The following is a 22,437-nucleotide window of genomic DNA, read 5'->3' as shown; positions in this document are numbered from 1 at the left end:
TCATCATCTGACACTCAAATAATCCTTCTTTATTCTATGAATGTGTAACTTGGGATGCAATGAAATTTTTTGACCGAAAAATCAAATGGGCCTTAAGTGAATATGTAGAACTAAACACTCTTTTCCTTCTCAAGGAAGAAATGATAAAACAGTGTGAACGGCAGCATGGGGAAAATGCTGGCAATGTGGAGTTATTTCACTGTTCCTTTGAGAGACGTTATTAGAGTTATGATCTCTGTTTACATTGTGTCAAGAGATAAAACAGTCCAGAGCTTCTCCACTGTAAAGTACTTTCAAACCAGACATTCTGCTTGCAAGAACACAGCAAAACACACAAGTAAACTTTATCATATTTTTTAATTCTATCTATAATATCAGTTAATTTAGTTTTCTAAAAGTAGGCACAGTTTAATCATTGTGTATAAGCATTTTTCTTTTACTGAGCATGGCTCCATGCGTCAGTTCTCACATATTAGAGTTTTCCTTGTTGTTGGAGTTTTTAAGTCAGCCTTAGATCTAAGGCACAGTGTTTGAACCTCTTTAAAACACCAGTGGGTAAATGTCATGAGCTGCCGTTGTGAGTGAGATAAAAACAAAGTGGCCGCTGCTGTAACTTGAGAGGTTTTACAAGTGGCTAATTTGTGCTGGAGGTCTGCATTTCATGGAGATTGACAAATCTCTCTGGCCAATTAGTGTTCTGAAGGCTTACAATGTCACACACTTAACTCACTTCTTTCCAGTGAGGCAGATTCTCCAAGACACTCAGTAAAAGTACAATCTAGCGTCTTTATAAAACTGTATAAACTAGGACTAGTATTCAAGGGGAAAAAAAGCAACATATGATACTGACTTTCTTTAGTTTATTAATGTTTACTGCACATTGTTGTCTTTTTCTTTCAAGTAATAAAGAATTCATTCCATTATTTTTGAAGTCATCTTTACTTTCCAACATTTTTTGCATGTGCCTAAAACTTTTGCACAGTGCTGTACATGCACATTCAACTATTCCATCTACATTTGCCTTTCGGTAGACATACTGATATTTCAATTTTCAAACTCACTAATACCCTAGAAAGATCACAGAATTCAAGTGTCAAGGGGGAACCAACTTTACAGTAACAGCATATTCAAACCCTACTGCGCTTAGCTGTGTAAAAGAAATATGAGTGTAGTCTACCAAATTGCAAATGTAAATGGAATTATTGAATTTGAATTTTCATTTTGAGGCATGTATAAGTGAAACATTTTAACTAAAACTTAGATTTACATTGCCATTTTGCATATTACATTTTAATTTTAATACTGTCAGAAACGGGTGGAGTGCTCTCTCCAGGTTGGAAGTGAGATCCTGCCTCAAGTGAAGGAGTTTAAATACCTCGGGGTCTTGTTCACGAGTGAGGGAAAGATGGAGGGGGAGATTGACAGGCGGATCGATGCAGCATCAGCAGTAATGTGGGCTCTGTACCGGTCCGTTGTGGTGAAGAGAGAGCTGAGCAGAAAAGCAAAGCTCCCGATTTACCGTTCAATCTACGTCCCAACCCTCACCTATGGTCACGAGCTTTGGGTAGTGACCGAAAGAACGAGATCGCGGGTACAAACGGCTGAAATGAGTTTTCTCTGAATGGAGGGTCTGGACTCTCCCTTAGAGACAGGGTTAGGAGCTCGGACGTCCGGGAGAGACTCGGTGTGGAGCCGCTGCTCCTCCACGTCGAGAGGAGCCAGTTGAGGTGGTTCGGGCATCTGGTCCGGATGCCTCCTGGACGCCTTCCTGGTGAGGTGTTCCTGGCATGTCCAACGTGGAGGAGGCCCCGGGGCAGACCAAGAACACGCTGGAGAGACTATATGTCTCGACTGGCCTGGGAACGCCTCGGTATACCCCCGGAGGAGCTGGAGTCAGTGGCTGGGGAGAGGGAGGTCTGGGTTTCTTTGCTCCGACTGCTTCCCCCGCGACCCGGACCCGGATAAGCGGTGGATAATGGATGAATGAATGGATGGATAGATACTGTTATGCTGCCATAGATACAGGACACATTCTAATGCCTAGGACTGTAATCAATTCCAGCATTAAAATAGTGAAGTGGATTTCCATTTATGTTTCTAAGCTCTCATATCATCAAAGGTCTCCAACTCCAAGGTCTGAGTGGTCTCCTGTTCATCTCAATTGGCCTCTGCTGTCATAAGATGAGGATAATCCAACAAATTCAGAGGAATATTTGTGCTGGAGTGTTGATCACACTTAAGCCTACAACATCCTCCACAACCTCTAGAGATACTGGCTAGGCCTCTCAGTCACCAACTCCACAGCACCCACACACACTACAGAAAGAGTGTATCTTTCCTTTTCTGCCTTCTGTAGTGTTGGCATGGCACTCCTGCTATATTTATCTCACTGAAGATTACAACTCACTTTTTAAATTTATACTATTTACAGTTCCTCTTTTTAATAAATCAATCAGTTTAGAGAGATAATTTCACCGTTCTGCTGTTTAATGTTATCACTTATTACATACATGTTTGATCTGCATATACATTGCTGTCAATACTTCACTGGCAGTACAATTAATATAGCAATATACACAGATCAACCATAACATTGATCACTTTCTTGTTTCTACACTCACTGACAAGACAGGGGCACTTTATAGTTCCATAATCACAGACTGCAGTCCAGCTCTTGCTCTCTGCATACCTTGTTTGCTCCCTTTCACCCTGCTCTTCAATAGTCAGGACCGCCACAGAGCAGTTATGATCTGGGTGGTGGATCATTCTCAGCGATGCAGTGACACTCACGTGGCAGTGGTGTTGCACTCGTACGAGTGGATCAGACAACGCAGGGCTGCTCGAGTTTTAAGCCCTTCGGTGTCATTGCTAGACTGTGTCCACTGATGAAGGACTAGAAGACGACCAACACAAACTGTGCAGATGATCCACTGTCTTTGACTTTACATCTACCACAGGGTAGGTGTGTCTAACAGAGTGGATAGTGAGTGTTTAAAAACTCCAGCAGCACTGCTGTGTCTGATCCACAAATACCAGTGCAACACACACTAACACACCACCACCAGGTCAGTGTCGCGGCAGAACTGAGAATGATCCGTCACCCAGATGGGGGAGCACACAAAGTATGCAAGAAATGGACTACAGTCTGTAGAACTACAAAGTGGCCTTTCTGGTCAGTGGAGCTGAGAGAACTGGCAGCATTTTGAAACGTGACTTTCTACTAAAAAATAGTAGGATATAGTCCAGGACTAAGGTTAATTGCTGTCTGAGAATCCAGCCCTAAATGAAAAGAACTAACCTGGACTTCGACACTAAGCTTGCATTTCTAATACCTGTATTTTGGACTTGCTAATTCAGAGGTTAGGAACCATATAACACAATAAGCTCCCACCAAATGTGGACTGACTGTGATACTCAGGGTGTGCTCAGACTTGTAGTTCTGTTACCAGACAGAGCCAGAAAATGATACGTTGTTATATTTTAGCCCTGGTTTGGTTTGAGTTCACACTGACACATTTACAATATGATCTTAATAAGTAAAAAGTGACTTATGACTTTTATTTTGCAAGACAGTCTTGAGTCAAAATGAGCAAATGGAGTCAAAAGCGCACCAGAAATTCTCCACTGCCCGAACCAGGGGATCTACTACAGAGAGAATACATTAGGAGGTCTGTTCTCTGTTTGTTTTATATTCTGTTCTCTCATGGCACGATTATTTTTACATCTTGGTACATCATGCACTGTGTTTGGTTCGTGTGGATGCCCTTGGTTCACGTTGCATTCACACTTGAAACGAACTGCACCAGAGTTTGATTAGACACTGTCCCAGACCCACCTGCTCAGATGGTCTCAGTTCGCTTGTTTGGTGAATGCCAGAATTCGTAAAGGAGTTTTCACACTCACTCTACCGAACTTCACTAACAGAGCAATCACACCAAGGTTTGTTTTAATCAAACAAAAGCTTACAATCTGAACACACCCTCAAACTGTTTTTTTTATTATTATATTATTACTTGCACAACTCTAAACAGAACATAGCCTAACTGACCATTGGGAAAGCAGGGTCCTGGTGTTGTGAGCCCCACCCTCAGGTGTCTCTGAGGTGTTTGGTGTGTGTCTGCATTGGTTTCTTCTAGGTGCTCCGGTCACATGCCACAGGCCAAAAACACACATTGGTAGGTTCCATTGGCCATGCAGAAGAGTCCAGTACAGAAGTGTGAGTGAATGTTTGAGTGTGTGGTGCCCTATCCAGTGTGTGTTTCTGCCTTGCACCCAATGATTCCAGGTAGGCACTGGATCCACCAGGACCATGAACGTGAAAAGCTTGTTGCAAACAATAAATGAGTGAATGGATTCATTAATTGCACAGTACTGTTTTACATGTGCTAAAGTGTTATACACAAATGTATCAGTACATGACCACATGTGTGTTTCTCTACCCCCCAACTGTCAATTGGCATTTACCATGCCCATGACCACAATGCCTTAAAGGACCCTAAAGTCCTAGACCTGGAGTCTGACTTGTCTGATGATGAATTACTGCAAAAATTATTCCTGAGAGGTGTGGGGTAAACTCAGAGGAAAACAAAAGTCTTACCATGAAGAAGGTCATGGTGCTGCCCCCATGGATGGTGCCATACTGGATGTTGGTCTGATCCGCCAGGTCATCCGCCGACTCAATGGGCACCTCCATTCTCTGAACAGTCAGAAAGGCAGCCAGGTTGGCCGTGTATGAGGAGATGATGATCAGTGTAAACGCCCACCTGATGAACCGAACATAAAACACAAACACACAAATTGAGGTCACACTAAAGCACCAGGTAATATCTGTCACAATTTTTTTAAACTTTAATTTAACAAATGAAGCCAGTGATCCAGGGCCCAAGATTATATTTCGCTGAGGTGGCAGTCTTCCATACTGCAGTACAATCTATGCCACATATGGAGGAAGCTTACCTTACTAAGCCAAATGCTGTTCAAGTCACATATTTAGTTACTAAGTAAGTTGGTTAGTAAGCTTATTAATCCATTTTAACCCAGTTATATTCCCAAGTCTAGTCATGCAAATTCTACCTGCCAAACCATGCCACTAAGCTGGAAGGTTGAATGACACATGCTTCCTCTGATATGTGGAGGCTGGCCTCGCATATCTTTTCAAACTGGTGGCAACACAACATCGTAGAACAGCTCAACATGACGGAGAATATAAAATCCAGTGAATCAAGTATACAACTTGAATACTTCTTCACTTCCACTTGAATACTTTAAATTTAGAATCTTAATTTTCTGAATAAGGGAGAGCTTTAGCATTGGATACAGAAGTTTTAACGGTGAAAAATAATGCTACACAGCAGCTTGGGGCTCAGACCTGGAAGAATTAAGTGAGGTAGGAGAAGAAATATGAGGTTTGTCTGAATTTGGGTGCATGCACATGATAGAGACAAAAAGAGTGAAAATTAGTTATGATACATTTTTCATCATAAAGAAAACATAACTTATCTTTGGTACTCAAGAGTTAGTGATGCTGTGTTTCCATCGCTAATCTGCTCTCTCTCTCTCTCTCTCTCTCTCTCTCTCTCTCTCTCTATATATATATATATATATATATATATATATATATATATATATATATCTCAAATGTTCCCACAGGCTATACTTTGGGTAGCTCTGTTTTGCACTACTGCTGATATCACTTGTTTATGACATAACGCATTTGAAATGTGCTTGTTTGTCTTTTTGTATGTCTGTGCAGATTATAACCAAGTTGACTGAGTGTAAGATCTGTAAGATCTGAAAGTGTGTGGGAGATGCTGTATGTGTTTTACAAACTGCCTTTGAACAGCCTCAATTCAAACTTGAACTGACTCAGTCTGGCATTTCAGTGAGTTCGTACGGGGTGAAATTATGCACATTTTATAACTGGGATTCAGATCATGATTTAAACCCTCTTTCCTCTCTTTTCTCTCCTCTTCAGATGACAAATGAGCCCCCTCCCTCTCCTCCCGTCTCTGCTCTTCCACTGCAATCTGTTCCTACACTCAGCTCATATGCTCAAGCACTTATATCTCATCTGACTATATGCGGAAAGGCTCGGGAATGTGAATGTGCATGGGTGTGAGTTTATGGATGTATACATAAGTTTACAAGCCCCGGTCATATTTTTTTATTTAAAAAAAAAAGCACATATACTTTACAGCAAACAATAATGCATACTTTAATTCATGGTTCATTGATGGTTTAATTAATGTTTTATTTGATACATTTAAATGACCATATTTGAGTTTAAACCCCTAGTCATCCCACAGCCCTCTATGGCAGTGAATCCACGAGAGGGTTAATTAACATAACAGAATTAGGCAAATAGCAAGCATGTGTTTGTAACTGTTATAAAAGGAGCAGTGGCTGTTTTTTTTTAAAATATCTTGAAGGAAGCATGACCTAGCCTTTATATTTCCAGTTTACTACTAGGTCCTCCAGGTACATCCAATTGAAAGTCCCTAAGACAAATACCCCCCACCCCCTCACTATTTGGGTAAGGTTTTGACCTGATACTGTACCTGTTATCTCCTAATATAATAATGTGATGAATAATTCTTGATACCTTGTAAATGAGGACATACTAAATTGAATAATATTAAATGCCTTTGTGTACAAATACATGTTCTTAGCTGATAAGTAGGACATCTCCATCACATTCCCACTATTTGTAACATTTTCCCACTTTCATAAAAACACCTACAATCTCATGCACACACACACACACACACATACACACAAGCACTCACCAGACACCGCTAACACATCTGGTGGAGAGAGCTCGGGGCATGATTTCCGAACCCTGCTGCATGAAGCCTCCTACCGGAAACCACAGGCTGTTTCCCAGTGTGTACTGATTCTCCAGCAGGTCCCTGCGCTCCCGCAGACAAGGGTGGGGATTATACCACTCATAAGGACTGAGCCTGGGGGATTTGAGGGGGTGGGGGGGGTAACATTTGTAAAAATACAAACAGAAAAATGATCACCTTTAGCGTTTGAATTAAGCGTACTGTAATTCAGTCAGAATTAATTACATATACACTGAAAACCGAAAATAGGTCAGAAAAACATAAAAGAAAGACAGTAGGAAAATAATCATTAGCTTCTGGATTATTCAAACTGTAATAGAGTCATTACTACAGTTAATTCTTTAGCCATTATTCTATGATTAACTGTGCATAACTCAACAGACACGGAAATAATTGTGTTCTTTATGAGAGAAAGAAAGAAAGATGTGGGTGCACCTAGGAAAGAATAACCTACATCCGAAAAAAGTAGAAGCGTCTTCATGTGTGAAGGTTGTAATATGTGAACACATTAAAGTGGCATTGTGTAGGAGTGTGCGTTAATGACTCGTAGAGCTGAGGGAATTGGGGAGGAGGAGAGAATGTGGAAAAGATTAATGGAAACATCGAGGTACAGGTTACACAACCGCATCAGTGTCTACACCACAATGTTCACCTTGATGTCCTGAGTGAATGGTTAGTACTAGAACTAACCTAATACCTGAATAAGTTACTAGTAAATTATATATATATATATATATAAACCCTAAACAAGCATGAATAGCCGCTGTGATTCAATTTGTCGGGGACTGAACAAGACTCTAGATGTAGCTGACTTCAATAGTTTTACTTGTTGATCCAAGTAGTCCCACAGGGGATTCAAATCTAGGGATTTGGTGAAGCCAGTCCAGATGCGCGAATGCCCCTGAATGTTCATCATGCAAGTCAGTCATATTTGCAGCCCTTTGAACACAATAATTCACATCTGGGAATACTTGGAATAACAATGTTATCCTATCCCTGATCCGTGGCAAGACGATGAGCAAAAGGCAAAACACAGATGTCCATTTTATACCTCTGCATCGACTCTACGCCATAGGTGACGTGCTGACGTCACCTATGGCGTAGAGTGATTTCTACGGTGTAGCCTGACACGCACCTCTCTAGAAATGTAACTATGCGTCGCATCTACGCAGACCTCAATGACTGTGATTGGTCAGAAGTCGGACAGAACCGAAGAGGTACAGAAACATGAACTTAATTCCTCTCCACACACAGAGATGCAGACAGCAGCACATTTATAGCAAGAGATCTCCTTAGACATGATGTGGGCTTCAGGGATGAATAAAAATGTTGAACAAAGGAAAAAACCATGAGGTCTCCAGGAATAAAAATAACTCAATGAGAAGAGATACTACATGGGAAAAACATGCCAGCTTTGTATTAGTTACTTTCCTGGCACCTCATTTAAGCTCTGCTCTGTTCCAAACAACAACCTACTCCCTAACTAGTGCACTTTAAAGATTTACAGAAGTAATTCTACTGCACCACTACATTGTGTACTACAGAGTGTAGAGGAAAACGTTGGAGATTCAACGCTAGTGGTTTGGCGGTGTAGTTGCAGAGCGACGCAGACAGTAATGCAGAAGTATAAATGCTCACAACAGCGTAGGGCTCTTGAGTAGACTACGGCGTAGGCTCTGCGTGGAGTCTAACCAGAGGTATAAATTGGGCTTAAAATGCTGTTTGTTTGTTGTGTAATTGCATGTTGTTATTTTCTTTTCGTTTTTTGGGGAATGAACACAGCTCCGCACCCCCACACCAGGTACTTTGCTCATTGCACATCTGGCTCTCACTGGCTGGAGATTTTGGTTTGCCACCAGTCTAATGAGCATTTTAACTTCTTTGAAAGACCACGGGGTAATTTTGCGAACTGCACAATAAACACAAATGTGAGTCAGATAAAACAAATGTGATCTCTGCTGTAGCCTAAGGATTTTACGAACAGCTAAATTTTGCTAGTGATTGACAGGTGTCTCTGGACAATCAGTGCTCTACAAAGTTTACGTCACGTATATCCACTACTCGGCTTACTTGAAACCGCTAGAAAGCAAGGACTACAAAAAATATACCAGTTCCTACCATGTACCAAATTTGCTTGGAAAAGCAAAAAGCAAAGCTAAGCAGTAAAAAAGTATCCATGCAGTGGAAAAGCATGAATTGGAGGCTTCCTGAGGTCTACAATTAACAGAATGCCTAGCATTATTAACATACAAGCAGAAACCAGATCTGACCAAATAAGGCAATCATGAACAGCCCAATTTTTGTCTCTTTGCCCACTGTACCCAGAAGTGAGCAAAGGCCATTTGTGTGCCACTTCAATCCATATGTTCATAGTATGCAGTTCTCTGCAAAGTGTTCTTTCAGAATTTGTTTGTGAAGGACCTTCATTGACCTGTAGAAGGACTAAACACAAAGATATTTCCATTCCCAAGCTTTAAGACTCACCAGTGGTCCCTGTCCATCACATTAATTTTTGGCCACAATTTTGAGGAGAATTTCCTTTAGACTGGGATTTTGGCACGGCTGGTAGACCCACATGTCCTTCAACACACCTGCAAATTCAGCTACTTCCTTCACACCCAAAAACCATCAATCCTTTTTGGCAATAAATAACATGTACATTGTGACCCATATTTCACACATCAGACAAGACATTCACTGCACTGTACCACCTCTTCTCAATCAAAAAATACTACCATACCCTGAGGATGTTTATAGTCTAAACTTGTGTGGTGCTATCTGCAGAAGCCTCATAATAATACCACCTTGGAGTTGTAGGAAACGTTGTCTGGAGCAATGTATCATTCTTTACTATCTCTCTGACGCATGAATCTGGGGTTCTGAGATGTAAGGGGAATGCTATTTACTAAAACCCATAGCATCAACTGTTAAGATTGGTGAAGAAGTGATAATGGTCTAGAGTTTGTGCTAGGCCCCTTAGTTTTCATGAAGGGTAATGTATATGCTACATCATATATAGCGATTTCAGACCATTATGTACTTTCAACTCTATGTCAACATTTTGGGAAAGGTTTTGTCTTATTTAACGTAGCATTACAATTCATAGTTATACAGCACAATATGTATAGTTTATATAAAAATAAAATACACATGCATGCACACACACATATAGTCTGTGATACAAAAAAAATGTATAATAAAATAACAAAATTAATGCAATCATATGTCTGAAAAATCATGTTATTTAATGGAATTTAATGTTGTTTTTCTTGTGTGTCAGTTACCTGGCAGCCAGGAAGAGAACACAGCTCACAGCGAGGTATGCTAGGAGCATGAATAGCCAGACGGCAGGAGAGAAAGGGTCCAGGAAGGAGAAGTAGCCTGGTTTTCTGCCCTGTTGAGAAAACAAAATTAGCTCCTCACATTGTTAACTGTAAACATGTACCGGTGAAGAAAATGCCTCATATTCCAGTTTAAATTATACAAGGCTTGTATTCTTGAGGATTCCGGGCAGGGTCCGGACCCACCACGACCCTGGATAGCAAAGTTACAGACAATGAATGGATGAATGAATGTATTCTTGAGGCTTCATTTGATATCACCTGAGTTAGTTATTTATTTTATCACAGGCCATAGTGATGTCTTCTTCTCTCCAGATAAAACTGTGGTCTTATTGCTCCTAAAGAGGATATTATAGTGAGTGAATGCTTTATTTGTAAATCTCCTCAGAGATTTGATTACTCTTTCATTAATTAGGTAGTAAATTAGTAAAATTATAATGGTATCCTGATTTTCTTAACTCATTAAATTAATGGCAGCATAAGACCTCCCACACACACCCCTTTTTTCCTTTGAAGCTATGTTAATTTTACACCTGGTATGGGTCTCTGTATGAAGTATCCATGGTAGTAGCACAGTGAGTTCTTCTGTCTAATGAAGCAGTAATTAGGACCTTAGCATTCTTAGTGTGTCATGTATTATATATAAAGCTATGCTAGATGTTTATGGGCTGAAAGAGGTACACTAGAGGGCAGTCTCTCCTCAAAGAAAGCTGGGTGTGACAGAAGGTGAACAAAAAAAAGCAAGAATTTGAACCAAGTAGAATACTGTATGTACAAAAGTTTCTTCAATTCTAATACGTATTGAAATAAATCACTTTAATGTGCACCCACTGTGGACACAAACATTCAACTGTGAATAACCTGCTCGCCTAATCCCCAGAGAATTGCAAGAAAGGAGACAGATAAATCTCACCATGCCCAGTGCTAGGTGTTGACTGTAGAAGTATAAAAAGAGGCTGTCTGGACATATTTTGCACAAATTAACACCTTTGGGAAAAGTTGAAGTGGCTTTTATGATCATTCACTTTGTTAATTATGACTGAATACAAACCTTGATAGCAATGTTCCAGCATGTATTTAAGTTAACACTAGGTAGGATATGGTATATTTGCTCCTGGGCTCCCCCTAGCGTTGCAGAGTGTAACTGAATTTTTCCAGCACTGTCCTGAAATTAAGGGGAGTTGGAAGGAATGGGGTTTGTTGGTGTCTTTCAAAAGTTACGTAGGCTATGTTCAAATTACCAGGCTGAAGTGACTCAAATCAGGAAGTTTTTTACCTTAAATGTGACTCGGGTTTGACCTTTCATATGGAGTCCTAGATCGGATACATATCCAATTTGTGGGCAAGTGGCATGAATGTGAAAGGTCAGATCCATTTTCAAGTTTTTTTTTTTCACCTGTACACATGCACTTAGTGCAGTCGCCTCAGCCAGCAGCAGCAGCGTGGCAAAGCAGCAATAGAGGAGAGGCTCGAGCTGCATCTCAAATGACGTTATACTTCTTATATAGTGCATTTCATAGATTATAAAACTAAAACTCCACACACAGAGACAGGACACGAGTTCGACTGGAAGATGTGAAGTTTATAGCCAATTATAAACAGTTTTATACTTCGAGTAAACAACATATTAATATCCGCATAGGCGCGGTTTTAGGGAGATTCATTCACATCTATGAATATGAACAGTCAATCTGACCTGAGTAAAAATCTGAATTGATGCACCTTTAAGGTTTGTAATGTGAACATAGCCATAGTGTAGTCTCTGCACACTCTTAAAAATAAAGGTGCTTTGAAGAGTTCCTTCAGTGAAGAACATCCTTGAAAAAAACTGTGTTAAAGTGATGTGTGAGTTTGAAGAACCTTTTAAAGGTTTAAAAATCTTTCTTTAAATTATTAGCAAAAATGGTTCTTTATGGAACCAAACGGAACCCTTTGAAGCACCTTTATTTTCAAATGTGGGCTCAGCACTGCAGAAACTGCACTGTGGCTATGTTTACATTACAAGCATCATTCATCAATTCAGATTTGAAGCTGTAATTGTTCCAAAGGGGATTAACTGTCAATTAATGCCCTTAGTTTTAGAAGAAATTGGATGCGGAAGTTTAAGATGTGATAGTCTTAAACTAACTAAGATGTGATAGTCTTAAAAGACGCAAAACATTTGTACGTGCCGTATTTAGTTATTACTCCCTCAACCAAAATAATTACAATAAATAACAGAAACAATTCCTGAGTTGAGATCCTGCCTCAAGTGAAGGAGTTTAAATACCTCGGGGTCTTGTTCACGAGTGAGGGAAAGATGGAGCGTGAGATTGACAGGCGGATCGGTGCAGCGTCAGCAGTAATGCGGGCTCTGTACCGGTCCGTTGTGGTGAAGAAAGAGCTGAGCAGAAAAGCAAAGCTCTCGATTTACCGGTCAATCTACGTCCCAACCCTCACCTATGGTCACGAGCTTTGGGTAGTGACCGAAAGAACGAGATCGCGGGTACAAGCGGCTGAAATGAGTTTTCTCCGCAGGATGTCTGGACTCTCCCTTAGAGACAGGGTTAGGAGCTCGGACGTCCGGGAGAGACTCGGAGTGGAGCCGCTGCTCCTCCACGTCGAGAGGAGCCAGTTGAGGTGGTTCGGGCATCTGGTTCGGATGCCTCCTGGACGCCTTCCTGGAGAGGTGTTCCGGGCATGTCCAACGGGGAGGAGGCCCCGGGGCAGACCAAGAACACGCTGGAGAGACTATATGTCTCGACTGGCCTGGGAACGCCTCGGTATACCCCCGGAGGAGCTGGCGTTGGTGGCTGGGGAGAGGGAGGTCTGGGTTTCTTTGCTCCGACTGCTTCCCCCGCGACCCGGACCCGGATAAGCGGTGGATAATGGATGGATGGATGGATGGAACAGAAACAATTCCAGAAATGATTCCAGGTAGGCTCTGGACCCACCACGATCCTGAACTGGATAAATGGTTACAGATAATGAATGAATGAATGAATAACAGAAACACTACAGAAAATACACTGATCAACCATGACATTATGACCACCTCCTTCTTTCTACTCACGATCCATTCTCTGAGATCCACTGACCATACAAGAGCACTTTGTAGTTTTACAATTATATCGATTTAATCATTAGCAACTTATTTGTTGTAGGTTTAGAGTTACAGATTATAACGTACGCTCCTTCCCACCACATCTATCAATGTAAATTGAAGACCCTATGGTTAACTGCTGACTAGATGAAATGCAGTCATTGGTGGATGCATGTAAGGTAAACTTGGATTTCAGTAAAACAGGCCGGGTGTGGGTTGGGGTGTAAAGAAATGTGCCATTAGCTTAGTGACATTCATAAACTGTAGCAGGAAATAAAATAAAACAGTAGGTTACACTGGTATACTAGACAACCCACACAAAGCTCAGGGCTCATAAGAGTTTATGAGAATACCTTGCATCTCTTGCTTTCCAGAAAGGAGCTGTAATCACCAACATAACTTTAATCTACTCGCAATTTCTAGAATTTATGAAATTTAGATTCACACAGCAGTACTTGTAGATTTAGATAAAAGTTCTCATGCTATACGGTATGTTCAAAGTTCAGAGAGTTTATTGTCATTGTCACAGTAAGGAACAGGTTCCGTGTACAATGAAATTCTTTCTTTTGCTCCTCACCAAGAACGCCAAATGGAAGAGAAAATACAATGAATAACTAGATAACTAATAAAAAGCCGGCATTCAAGAGCAGAGCGAGCAAACACGTTCGCCACAGAGGGCGCCATGTTGGATCAGCTTCATGTTTACACAGGACTTGATAAACCCATAGCAGTGCTTAGCAAACAGTATGTTAATAAATTTTAATCAGTCAATTTCAAACCATTTGTCTTGTACATTTCTTTTTATTTTGTTTTATTTATCCATACGATTTTAAAACTTAATTTGAGCTGTCATTTTGAGTTAGCCTACAATATAGGTTTGTGGGCCTAGGCTTGCTGAGCTCATTCATAACACTGCCATCGCATATTGTGTGCTGAATGAAGTTAAGAATAATTTTAGAGGCTTTGATAACACTTCAACAGGCTACATCACACCAACATAGGACTATGTAAACATCTGTTCCAGCAATCATTATTTTTCATAAAAGGTCTTTAGGTAGTTTCACCCTAGAATGCTGTATGACCTCTGCCTCTTGATGTTTCTGTAGGTTGTTGTCTGTTGTCATGAAAGAAGTCATAACGCATATAGACATTTAATTAATTCATTCATGTCTAACCGCTTATCCAGTTCAGGGTCATGGTGGGTCTGGAGCTTACCCAGTCCCTAGGCACGAGGCAGGAACACACACTAAATGGGACACCAGTCCATCACAGGGCAACACACACTTGCACATTCACATACGTCTTTACACATACTTTGTTACTATATGACAGGGTGACTAATATGTGGACCACGGCCCCAGTTCTGACCCAGATCCTGTCCTATCTGGACCTAGACTTATAGCTGATAAACTTTTTTGAGAATGATTTAATTTTAAAATAAATTTATTTAACCTGTGTTAATATTAATATTTCTAGCCATTACGGTACAGGTTTAGATCAATCACATGTCTTGTGATACTACTCAGCCAACCAGATCTGTGGGGAAAAGCAGTAAAGTCAACCACAAGTTATTAGGAAGACTTTAGAGTATTTGTTATTAATAATATGTTATATAATTTGTCCAATATGAAAACTGGCAAATTTTGTTTAAATATATTGAATTGTTACTGTAATTATTACACATGCTTTTTTATGGCTGGTACACCGTTTTCAACCCAGCTGTGATATTAAGGTGTGTAAGGATTCCAGTAACATTGCAGTGTCTGAGACAGCTTCACTAGTGCATACGATTATCATACAATTAACGATTAATTGTCACTGAAGTACTGAGAATGATCTAAAGCCAAATGTAAGAAAAAGTCAGTCAATTATGTGGTAGGTTTCCCTTTAAAATGGCCAACATTTGTGAGGATTTCATGTCAGTGTCCTTTATTTAAGCCCCAGAGAATTACTATGTTTGCACCTTCTAGTAAACAAACAATTGATTTGAAAGACCCCTTTCCAGTATACAAACCTTTGACATGGCTATACGCTAATATTAAGGCTAGTTTCTGTTCCAGAGGCTCTACTGAACCACAGCCAGGGTCATACTCTCCATGCAATAGTGAGATCCCTGGGGTGGATTTCATTCTAGCTCTCTTGCAAGGCTTAAAATCATCCAGTGTTTTGAAGTACCAAAATAACCCTCTGAATGCAGCCTTGGCTAAGACCAATGTTCATGACACCCATGGAAAGAAAGGGAATTTATTGCTGACACACTGCTGACTAATTAGGAGTTTTAACAATTAAGCTAGTCAAAAAGTACATGGATGAATCCCAGGATTCCTGGGGAGTGTAGACAGGCACAAAAATTCAATACACACTAAGAGCACTGTGGTTTGCATTAAACCAGCTATCATCAATTCCATGCTGGTCCTTCATGATAGTGTTCTAAATATTTTGATGTAGGAACTGCTAGGAAAATTTCTATCGTCTGGGCTGTTTTTCATGGTTTCGCCCCTCAGTTCCTGTGGAGGTTCATGTTAATGCTACAGTAAACAAAACTATTTTACATGTTAGGTGTAAAAACATACTCCCACTCTTGTCATTTTATGATAACTGTTGTGTAGTATTTATATATAGATAGATAGATAGATAGATAGATAGATAAATAAATGCTATATTCAAGATTTAAACCTGTTTAAAGACAATGTTAAAAAAAAAAAATTCAAAATTTTTTTATAAAATTCTGAGGATGATTCCACACCATTTGCTAGATTTCCAGTCTGTTTGCATGATGGAAACATAGATGGAAATCTAATGTGTTTACGAAGCCCCAGTGTCATTAAATGGGTAAAATAAATAAATAAATAAATAAATAAATAAATGATTCGGCTCCAGTTTGCTAAGCTTTCTCTTTCTCAGCTCACAACAGAGAAATGGCATCTGAAAGTGTTTAGACAGTGGAGAGAACTCCAATGCTTGAAAAGCATGAACTGAGACAAGGAAATTGTTCTATTCCTGCTCCATAGGTGGGTATATTACTTATTTCTGCTGTTTTGTATCACTTAAGATGGAACTGACTCTAAATTCAGAGGAGCGCTAACGGCATGAAAGTAAACACAGATTTAAAATGCTACAAAACTAAACCTCGAGTTACAGATGAGTTTATTTGGTAATTCACACAATGAATAAAAACTTACATTCAAGTTAAATTCACCCACGTGCAAACAACAGTCATTTTTTCCCCTCTCAAAAATACCATTCCACCTTAGAATATGTGGAGCTTCTGAACGTAAACAAACCAGAGAGAACAGCAGTTTCCTAGAATGATCATTTTTGCCTTTAAGTTTACTTTAGCATTAACCTCAACAGTAGCTAAGTGGTCCTAGCTACTGCACGGCTCTGTCCCTGTAAGGTTAAAAAAGACATGGCTTGACAAGTTTGAGTATAGGAATTCCAGTGGCCTGCACAGAGCCCTGACCTCAACCCAACACTTCTGGAATATACTGACAATGTGCTTGACCTCATAAAAACTCATTTGACTGAATGGGCACAGGAATTTCCCACAAGGGACTCCAAATGCCATGTTTTGGGACTGGATATCCAACAGCCTCGGACTGATATAATGGTCAGGTGTTTCCATATTTTGGCCATATACTGTATATCTGCACTGCCTTGTAGCTGAAAAACCAATGCATCATGCAGCAGGACATTGATCTAAAACAGGTAATGACCTCATCAGAATGGTTTTAGAATGGCCTCATCAAAGTTAGGACCTAAATACCATTGAGCTCCGGTAGCAAGAGCAGGAATAAACAGTTCATTCTTAAAAACCAAATGTCACAGTCAAAGCAGTTCTGTAGGGACTCTGGTGTTCTACGAGTCTGATCAATAAGCACAAAAAGGTTGCAGTCACTACAGCTTAAAGTGACTTAACTTGTTAGTGGGAAAAACAGAAGCAGTGGCTTCACTTGCATGAGTTCCCTGGAATTTACTCGCATAGCTTTCATAAATAATTAAGGTGGTTTGTGGCCTGTGATTTTCTGTTGTAAATGTGCTACATTCTTATTTTTGCATCAAATGTTCTGTTTATTTGGACATGTTTATCACTTTCATTTCCGTGCCAAGAAGTTACCCCGGAACATGAAGACAGCAGGTTTGAGAGTGCACCAGGTTTATTTTTAGGATTAAAAACTGGAATGTACCAGTATGGAATAAATGTTGGTATGGTTAATATGGAAAAATGAAAACACTCACTAAGGTAGAGATTTTTGAAAACTCATTTGTGTCATATTTATGGGCAACATTACACAGCATGCCTCTTTCTGGCTTAAACACAAATAGCTCTTATATCTTATATAATTTGATATATAAGGAATGAAAACTACAATGTATACACACAGATGGCACTAGATTTCAGTTTCCCACATATGGATAAACATAAATAATGCTGTATAAGAAATATATAAGGCACTATTAAGATCTAGAGCTTTTAAACTAGCTGTAAGCTGTACTATGGCCCCCTACTGGATTGGCATGGTAACGCAACCGTTTTAGTATTGGTAGACTGGTCATAAACATATATTCACTTATAAATAACAAAACAAACCATAATTTTATTACTTGACCAGGGGCACCAAAACATCCGTATACGACTATATATATTGGCTGCTGGTGTACTTCGTGCCTCTAGTTAAAATAAGGAAAGGGAAGTGTGTGCTGACGGAGCACAGGGCTGGGTGGCCTGTATAAAGAGGAGCTGACGGAGCAGTTTGACTAGGAGCAGAAGCACAGCAGCACATGGATGGAAGCAGGAGCTGGAAGCACATATATTAATGTGAGTGGGATGAAGATTTTGAGTGTGCTGCATTGTGACTCTGCGTGTGGTGGGTGTACTGCAGGCTACACTGACTACGAGCACTGGCAAGTAACCAGAACACTAGGCAGCATGCTGCAGTTCTGCCAAGTGTGTAGTGTTTACAGTATGTCCAGTAAACGTATGGATTTAATCGCTTGTAACAGTCCAGCACTAATGATTCAGCCATCAAAATAAGAACCAATAACAATATTACATTTAACGCCATATTCCACTGGAAATTAAGGCTGTGCATTTGCAAGAACCTGGCAGCACAATATATATCACAATACAAGAGTTACAATTTGATGTATTGTGATAAATTGCAATATATTGCAATTTTTAGAAAAAGTGCCACGGTATAAGAAACAAAGAAACAAAAATCCTGCATGTGAATAATTCCTGTAACATCCAACCTAAGGAATCTGACTAAAAGAAATCAGAAATATTTGTCTCAAAAATAAAAGTGTACACACACACACACACACACACACACACACACAAGTGAACATGTATGTAGTTTGTATTGCCTTCTTTGTTGTGGAATCCAAAATAATACCACACTTCAGCACTTTACACTGCGGGAGCCAGTCTAGGTCTTGCGGATTCTGCTATACTTGGCCAATGCCATGGGATAAGTTCCCGATAGTTTTGCTAATGCTAACATTTGCAGTGTGCCCTTAAATTACTTGTTCCCACGCAGACACAGGGAGAACACACCATACTCCTCACAGACAGTCACCCGGAGGAAACCAACGCAGACACAGAGAGAACACACCACACTCCTCACAGACAGTCACCCGGAGGAAACCAACGCAGACACAGGGAGAATTCACCACACTCCTCACAGACAGTCACCCGGAGGAAACCCACACAGACACAGGGAGAACACACCACACTCCTCACAGACAGTCACCCGGAGGAAACCCACACAGACACAGAGAGAACACACCACACTCCTCACAGACAGTCACCTGGAGGAAACCAACGCAGACACAGGGAGAACTCACCACACTCCTTACAGACAGTCACCCGGAGGAAACCCAAGCTGACACAGGGAGAACACACCACACTCCTCACAGACAGTCACCCTGAGGAAACCCTCAGGGTTGAAGTGTCTGTGTGGGTTTCCTCCGGGTGACTGTCTGTGAGGAGTGTGGTGTGTTCTCTCTGTGTCTGCGTGGGTTTCCTCCGGGTGACTGTCTGTGAGGAGTGTGGTGTGTTCTCTCTGTGTCTGTCTGGGTTTCCTCCGGGTGACTGTCTGTGAGGAGTGTGGTGTGTTCTCTCTGTGTCTGCGTGGGTTTCCTCCGGGTGACTGTCTGTGAGGAGTGTGGTGTGTTCTCTCTGTGTCTGCGTGGATTTCCTCCGGGTGACTGTCTGTGAGGAGTGTGGTGTGTTCTCTCTGTGTCTGCGTGGGTTTCCTCCGGGTGACTGTCTGTGAGGAGTGTGGTGTGTTCTCTCTGTGTCTGCGTGGGTTTCCTCCGGGTGACTGTCTGTGAGGAGTGTGGTGTGTTCTCCCTGTGTCCGCGTGGGTTTCCTCCAAGTGCTCCGGTTTCCTCCCACGCTCCATAAACACACGTTGGTAGGTGGATTGGCGCCTCAAAAGTGTCCGTAGGTGTGAGTGTGTAAGTGAATGTGTGTCTGTGAGTGTGTGTGTTTCCCTGTGAAGGACTGGCGCCCCCTCCAGGGTGTATTCCCGCACAATGATTCCAGGTAGGCTCTGGATCCACCAGGACCCTGAACTGGATAAGCGGTTACAGAGAATGAATGAATGAATGAATGAATGAAAGGTACTATATTAGTTGGAAAAAGTGATCTTGTTTAATAGCTAGCTGCTATACCTAAATGGTTGAAATGGTACTGTGATTTGTCTATTTAGTTTCTATACTGTGTTCAAGAAGGCAATGTTTTTATAGAATGTTTGGATGTTTTTATAGACAATTTAAAATAACTGTCACCATCACCAATGAGAAAAGAAATCCATTTTACCTTCCTCTTCTATTTTTGACTGTGTTAGAAAATGAAAAGCACTAGATTTGGTGCGAATAGTTTACTTCACTGAAATTGCAACCTTGTTTGGTGTGAATATGGTTTCAGAGAAGCAAAGTGTAGGGAACGCATCAACGAATAGCACACTGGTTCTGGATCATGACTCAAATGAAAGCAGCATCTCAAGGGTTATTATGGATATTACCTCATATAGAATGTGTTTTCTCTTCCATGTAAATAGCAAGGGGAAAATGAGCAGCTATGATTAATTTCCAACATCCTGAGCTAAAAATAGTAAGAAAGGCTTACTGTAAAAGCTAATAAACTGGCCAATGGAAGAATGACAGAAAAACGAAAGAGCGAGAGAGAGTAATAGAGTAAGAGAGAGAAAAAATATAAAATGTGCTGGAAATTTTAAGGCTAAAGAAGCTGTTTGATTATATTTCATATGCTCTTACATATATGTGTACTACTGCAGGGACAGGAATGGAGAAGATTCCACCTATTTCTGTGGAGAAAACCTAATTCGGTCTCAGGAGGAGGGCTTTATCTGTGACAATCCACATTCAGGCAACACATCCCACTGAGTATTCAGTATCTCTCTCCATTTATGCTACAGGGAACTGGGTATGAAATGGAACTTCTGCTGTAAAGGCTTGGCACCAGAGTGAGTTCCCCTCCCCTCCTTAGAGCTAAGAATGCTAACTGTAGCACTTTCAGAACATTGCTAAGTCAGTGTGTGTAATGCAGTTACACTTCCACCTCAGGAGCAATCAAGGAGTGAGTACATGGAGAGCTGGCAGACCTGCTTTAAAAAGCAGATTTAGTGCAGGAAGCCCAACTGACTCCAGAGCTGAAGGTGTGAAGGTATATATATAAATGATATATATATACCTTGAATGAATGGTATAGCTATATATATATATATATATTATATAAGTCTTACATTCCCTGTTTTGACATGTAAAGCTTTAAATGGCCTCACCCCTCAGTACTTGCGCGAACTCATTATGAACCATCATGCCTACTTGAATCACAAGTGTTGGCTGCCTGTTTGTGCCTAGATTTATTACCGCAGGGGATGAGCTTTTTCATAATAAGCCCACAACTTGAACGTCCTTCCGGTCAAAGTTCAGGACTCAGGCACAGTCTTAGTTTTTAGGTCTAGGTTTTAATCGTTAACGCACGTAATTAATCTGGATGTTTAAAATTTTTAACGCAAATATTCACTCAGCTTTGTCAACCCAAGAGGAGCTGATACCTCAGGGAGCCCTCGAGTCTGTTCCACAATTCTGGTTCTGCTTGTTCACTTGTGATGTACTAATTAGAGCTTCTTATACTCAGAAACAAGTATCAGACCTAATTACCTGTATATTTCTCTACTAAGTTGTACCCTGATTGACAATATATGGTTGGTGTCTTTCGACCAGCGCTATGCCTGTGTGCCCTATTCACTATAGAAGCACTATTTTTATCTATTTGATCCAGATTCCTGAGTAGCAATGTCAAAGGCTCTATTCTCTATTCAGCATTAGAGGTCAGTGAAGCATCACAATAATTGTGAAGCTGTAATTTTAAGGTAGAATATTACATAGTGTTGCTTTAATTAGTTGGTAGCTTTAAATTTTCTTATCACACAGTCCACAACATCTCAATTTTGAGAACTAGTCCAACTACCTGCATACAGATTTTAATAAATCTACACTCAACCTTTCTCTGGAAAATCCAGACCAAGCACACGCTGCTCTGTCATAAAGGGGATGGCTACGACTGTGGGGAAATGCTGTAAGGTGGAAAAGTATGTTTGAGGAAAAAAGACATTTGTTTGTTTGTGGTGAAGTTTTTAACTGTTTGAATTACCACAGAAATTAATTCGTAACTCAAGTTGTTTAGTTTTGTAGCGCTTTCAGTTAAACACTTAACTGTCTCCTCAATCTGAAGACACTGTCACCTTAAGTAATGCAAAACAGCAAAAATATATTTCGCCCACCGCAGGAATAGAGCAATACCCTCATGTTTGGAGTTCTCTCCGTCGTCTAAAGAAATTCCAGATGCCTTTTCTCTGCCGTGAGCAGAGCAAGAGAAAGCCTAGCATATCTGACCAAGACACTTTTTTTTTCCATTTACAGACACTGTGGCTTCATAAACACATCAGACGGGTTTCGTGCACTCAAGCAGAACGGAGAGCCAGCAAATGGTTAGGAAATTTTTTGTTATTGAAATTGTAAAAGTCACCTAATGAGATTATAACTGAAGCACACCTCCCTTTGTAAACATCACTTTAGGCTTTTTTTTTTTTAAATCTCTTACAGTCACAGGAGAGTACAGAAACATTGACAAACC

At 40.5% G+C, this 22,437-nt stretch overlaps 1 protein-coding gene across 6 annotated transcripts in view; it reads right to left on the bottom strand.

Moving 5' to 3' along the window:
• LOC136699314 (glutamate receptor ionotropic, kainate 5) overlaps positions 1-22,437 on the bottom strand; it is a 208,560-nt gene that overhangs the window by 17,829 nt on the left and 168,294 nt on the right. For all 6 annotated transcript variants that reach the window (XM_066673929.1, XM_066673931.1, XM_066673934.1 and 3 more), the window contains 3 exons: positions 10,130-10,239; positions 6,786-6,959; positions 4,598-4,763 (listed from right to left, as the gene is read on the bottom strand). In XM_066673929.1, coding sequence (XP_066530026.1) covers positions 4,598-4,763; positions 6,786-6,959; positions 10,130-10,239 — 450 coding nt within the window. The remainder of the gene's footprint in view (positions 1-4,597; positions 4,764-6,785; positions 6,960-10,129; positions 10,240-22,437) is intronic.

Source organism: Hoplias malabaricus, chromosome 6 (genome assembly GCF_029633855.1).
Source record: "Hoplias malabaricus isolate fHopMal1 chromosome 6, fHopMal1.hap1, whole genome shotgun sequence".
NCBI classification, from domain to species: Eukaryota; Metazoa; Chordata; class Actinopteri; order Characiformes; family Erythrinidae; genus Hoplias; species Hoplias malabaricus.
The sequence above is the reverse complement of the archived record's forward strand: the minus strand, read 5'-3'. Positions and strand labels throughout refer to the sequence as shown.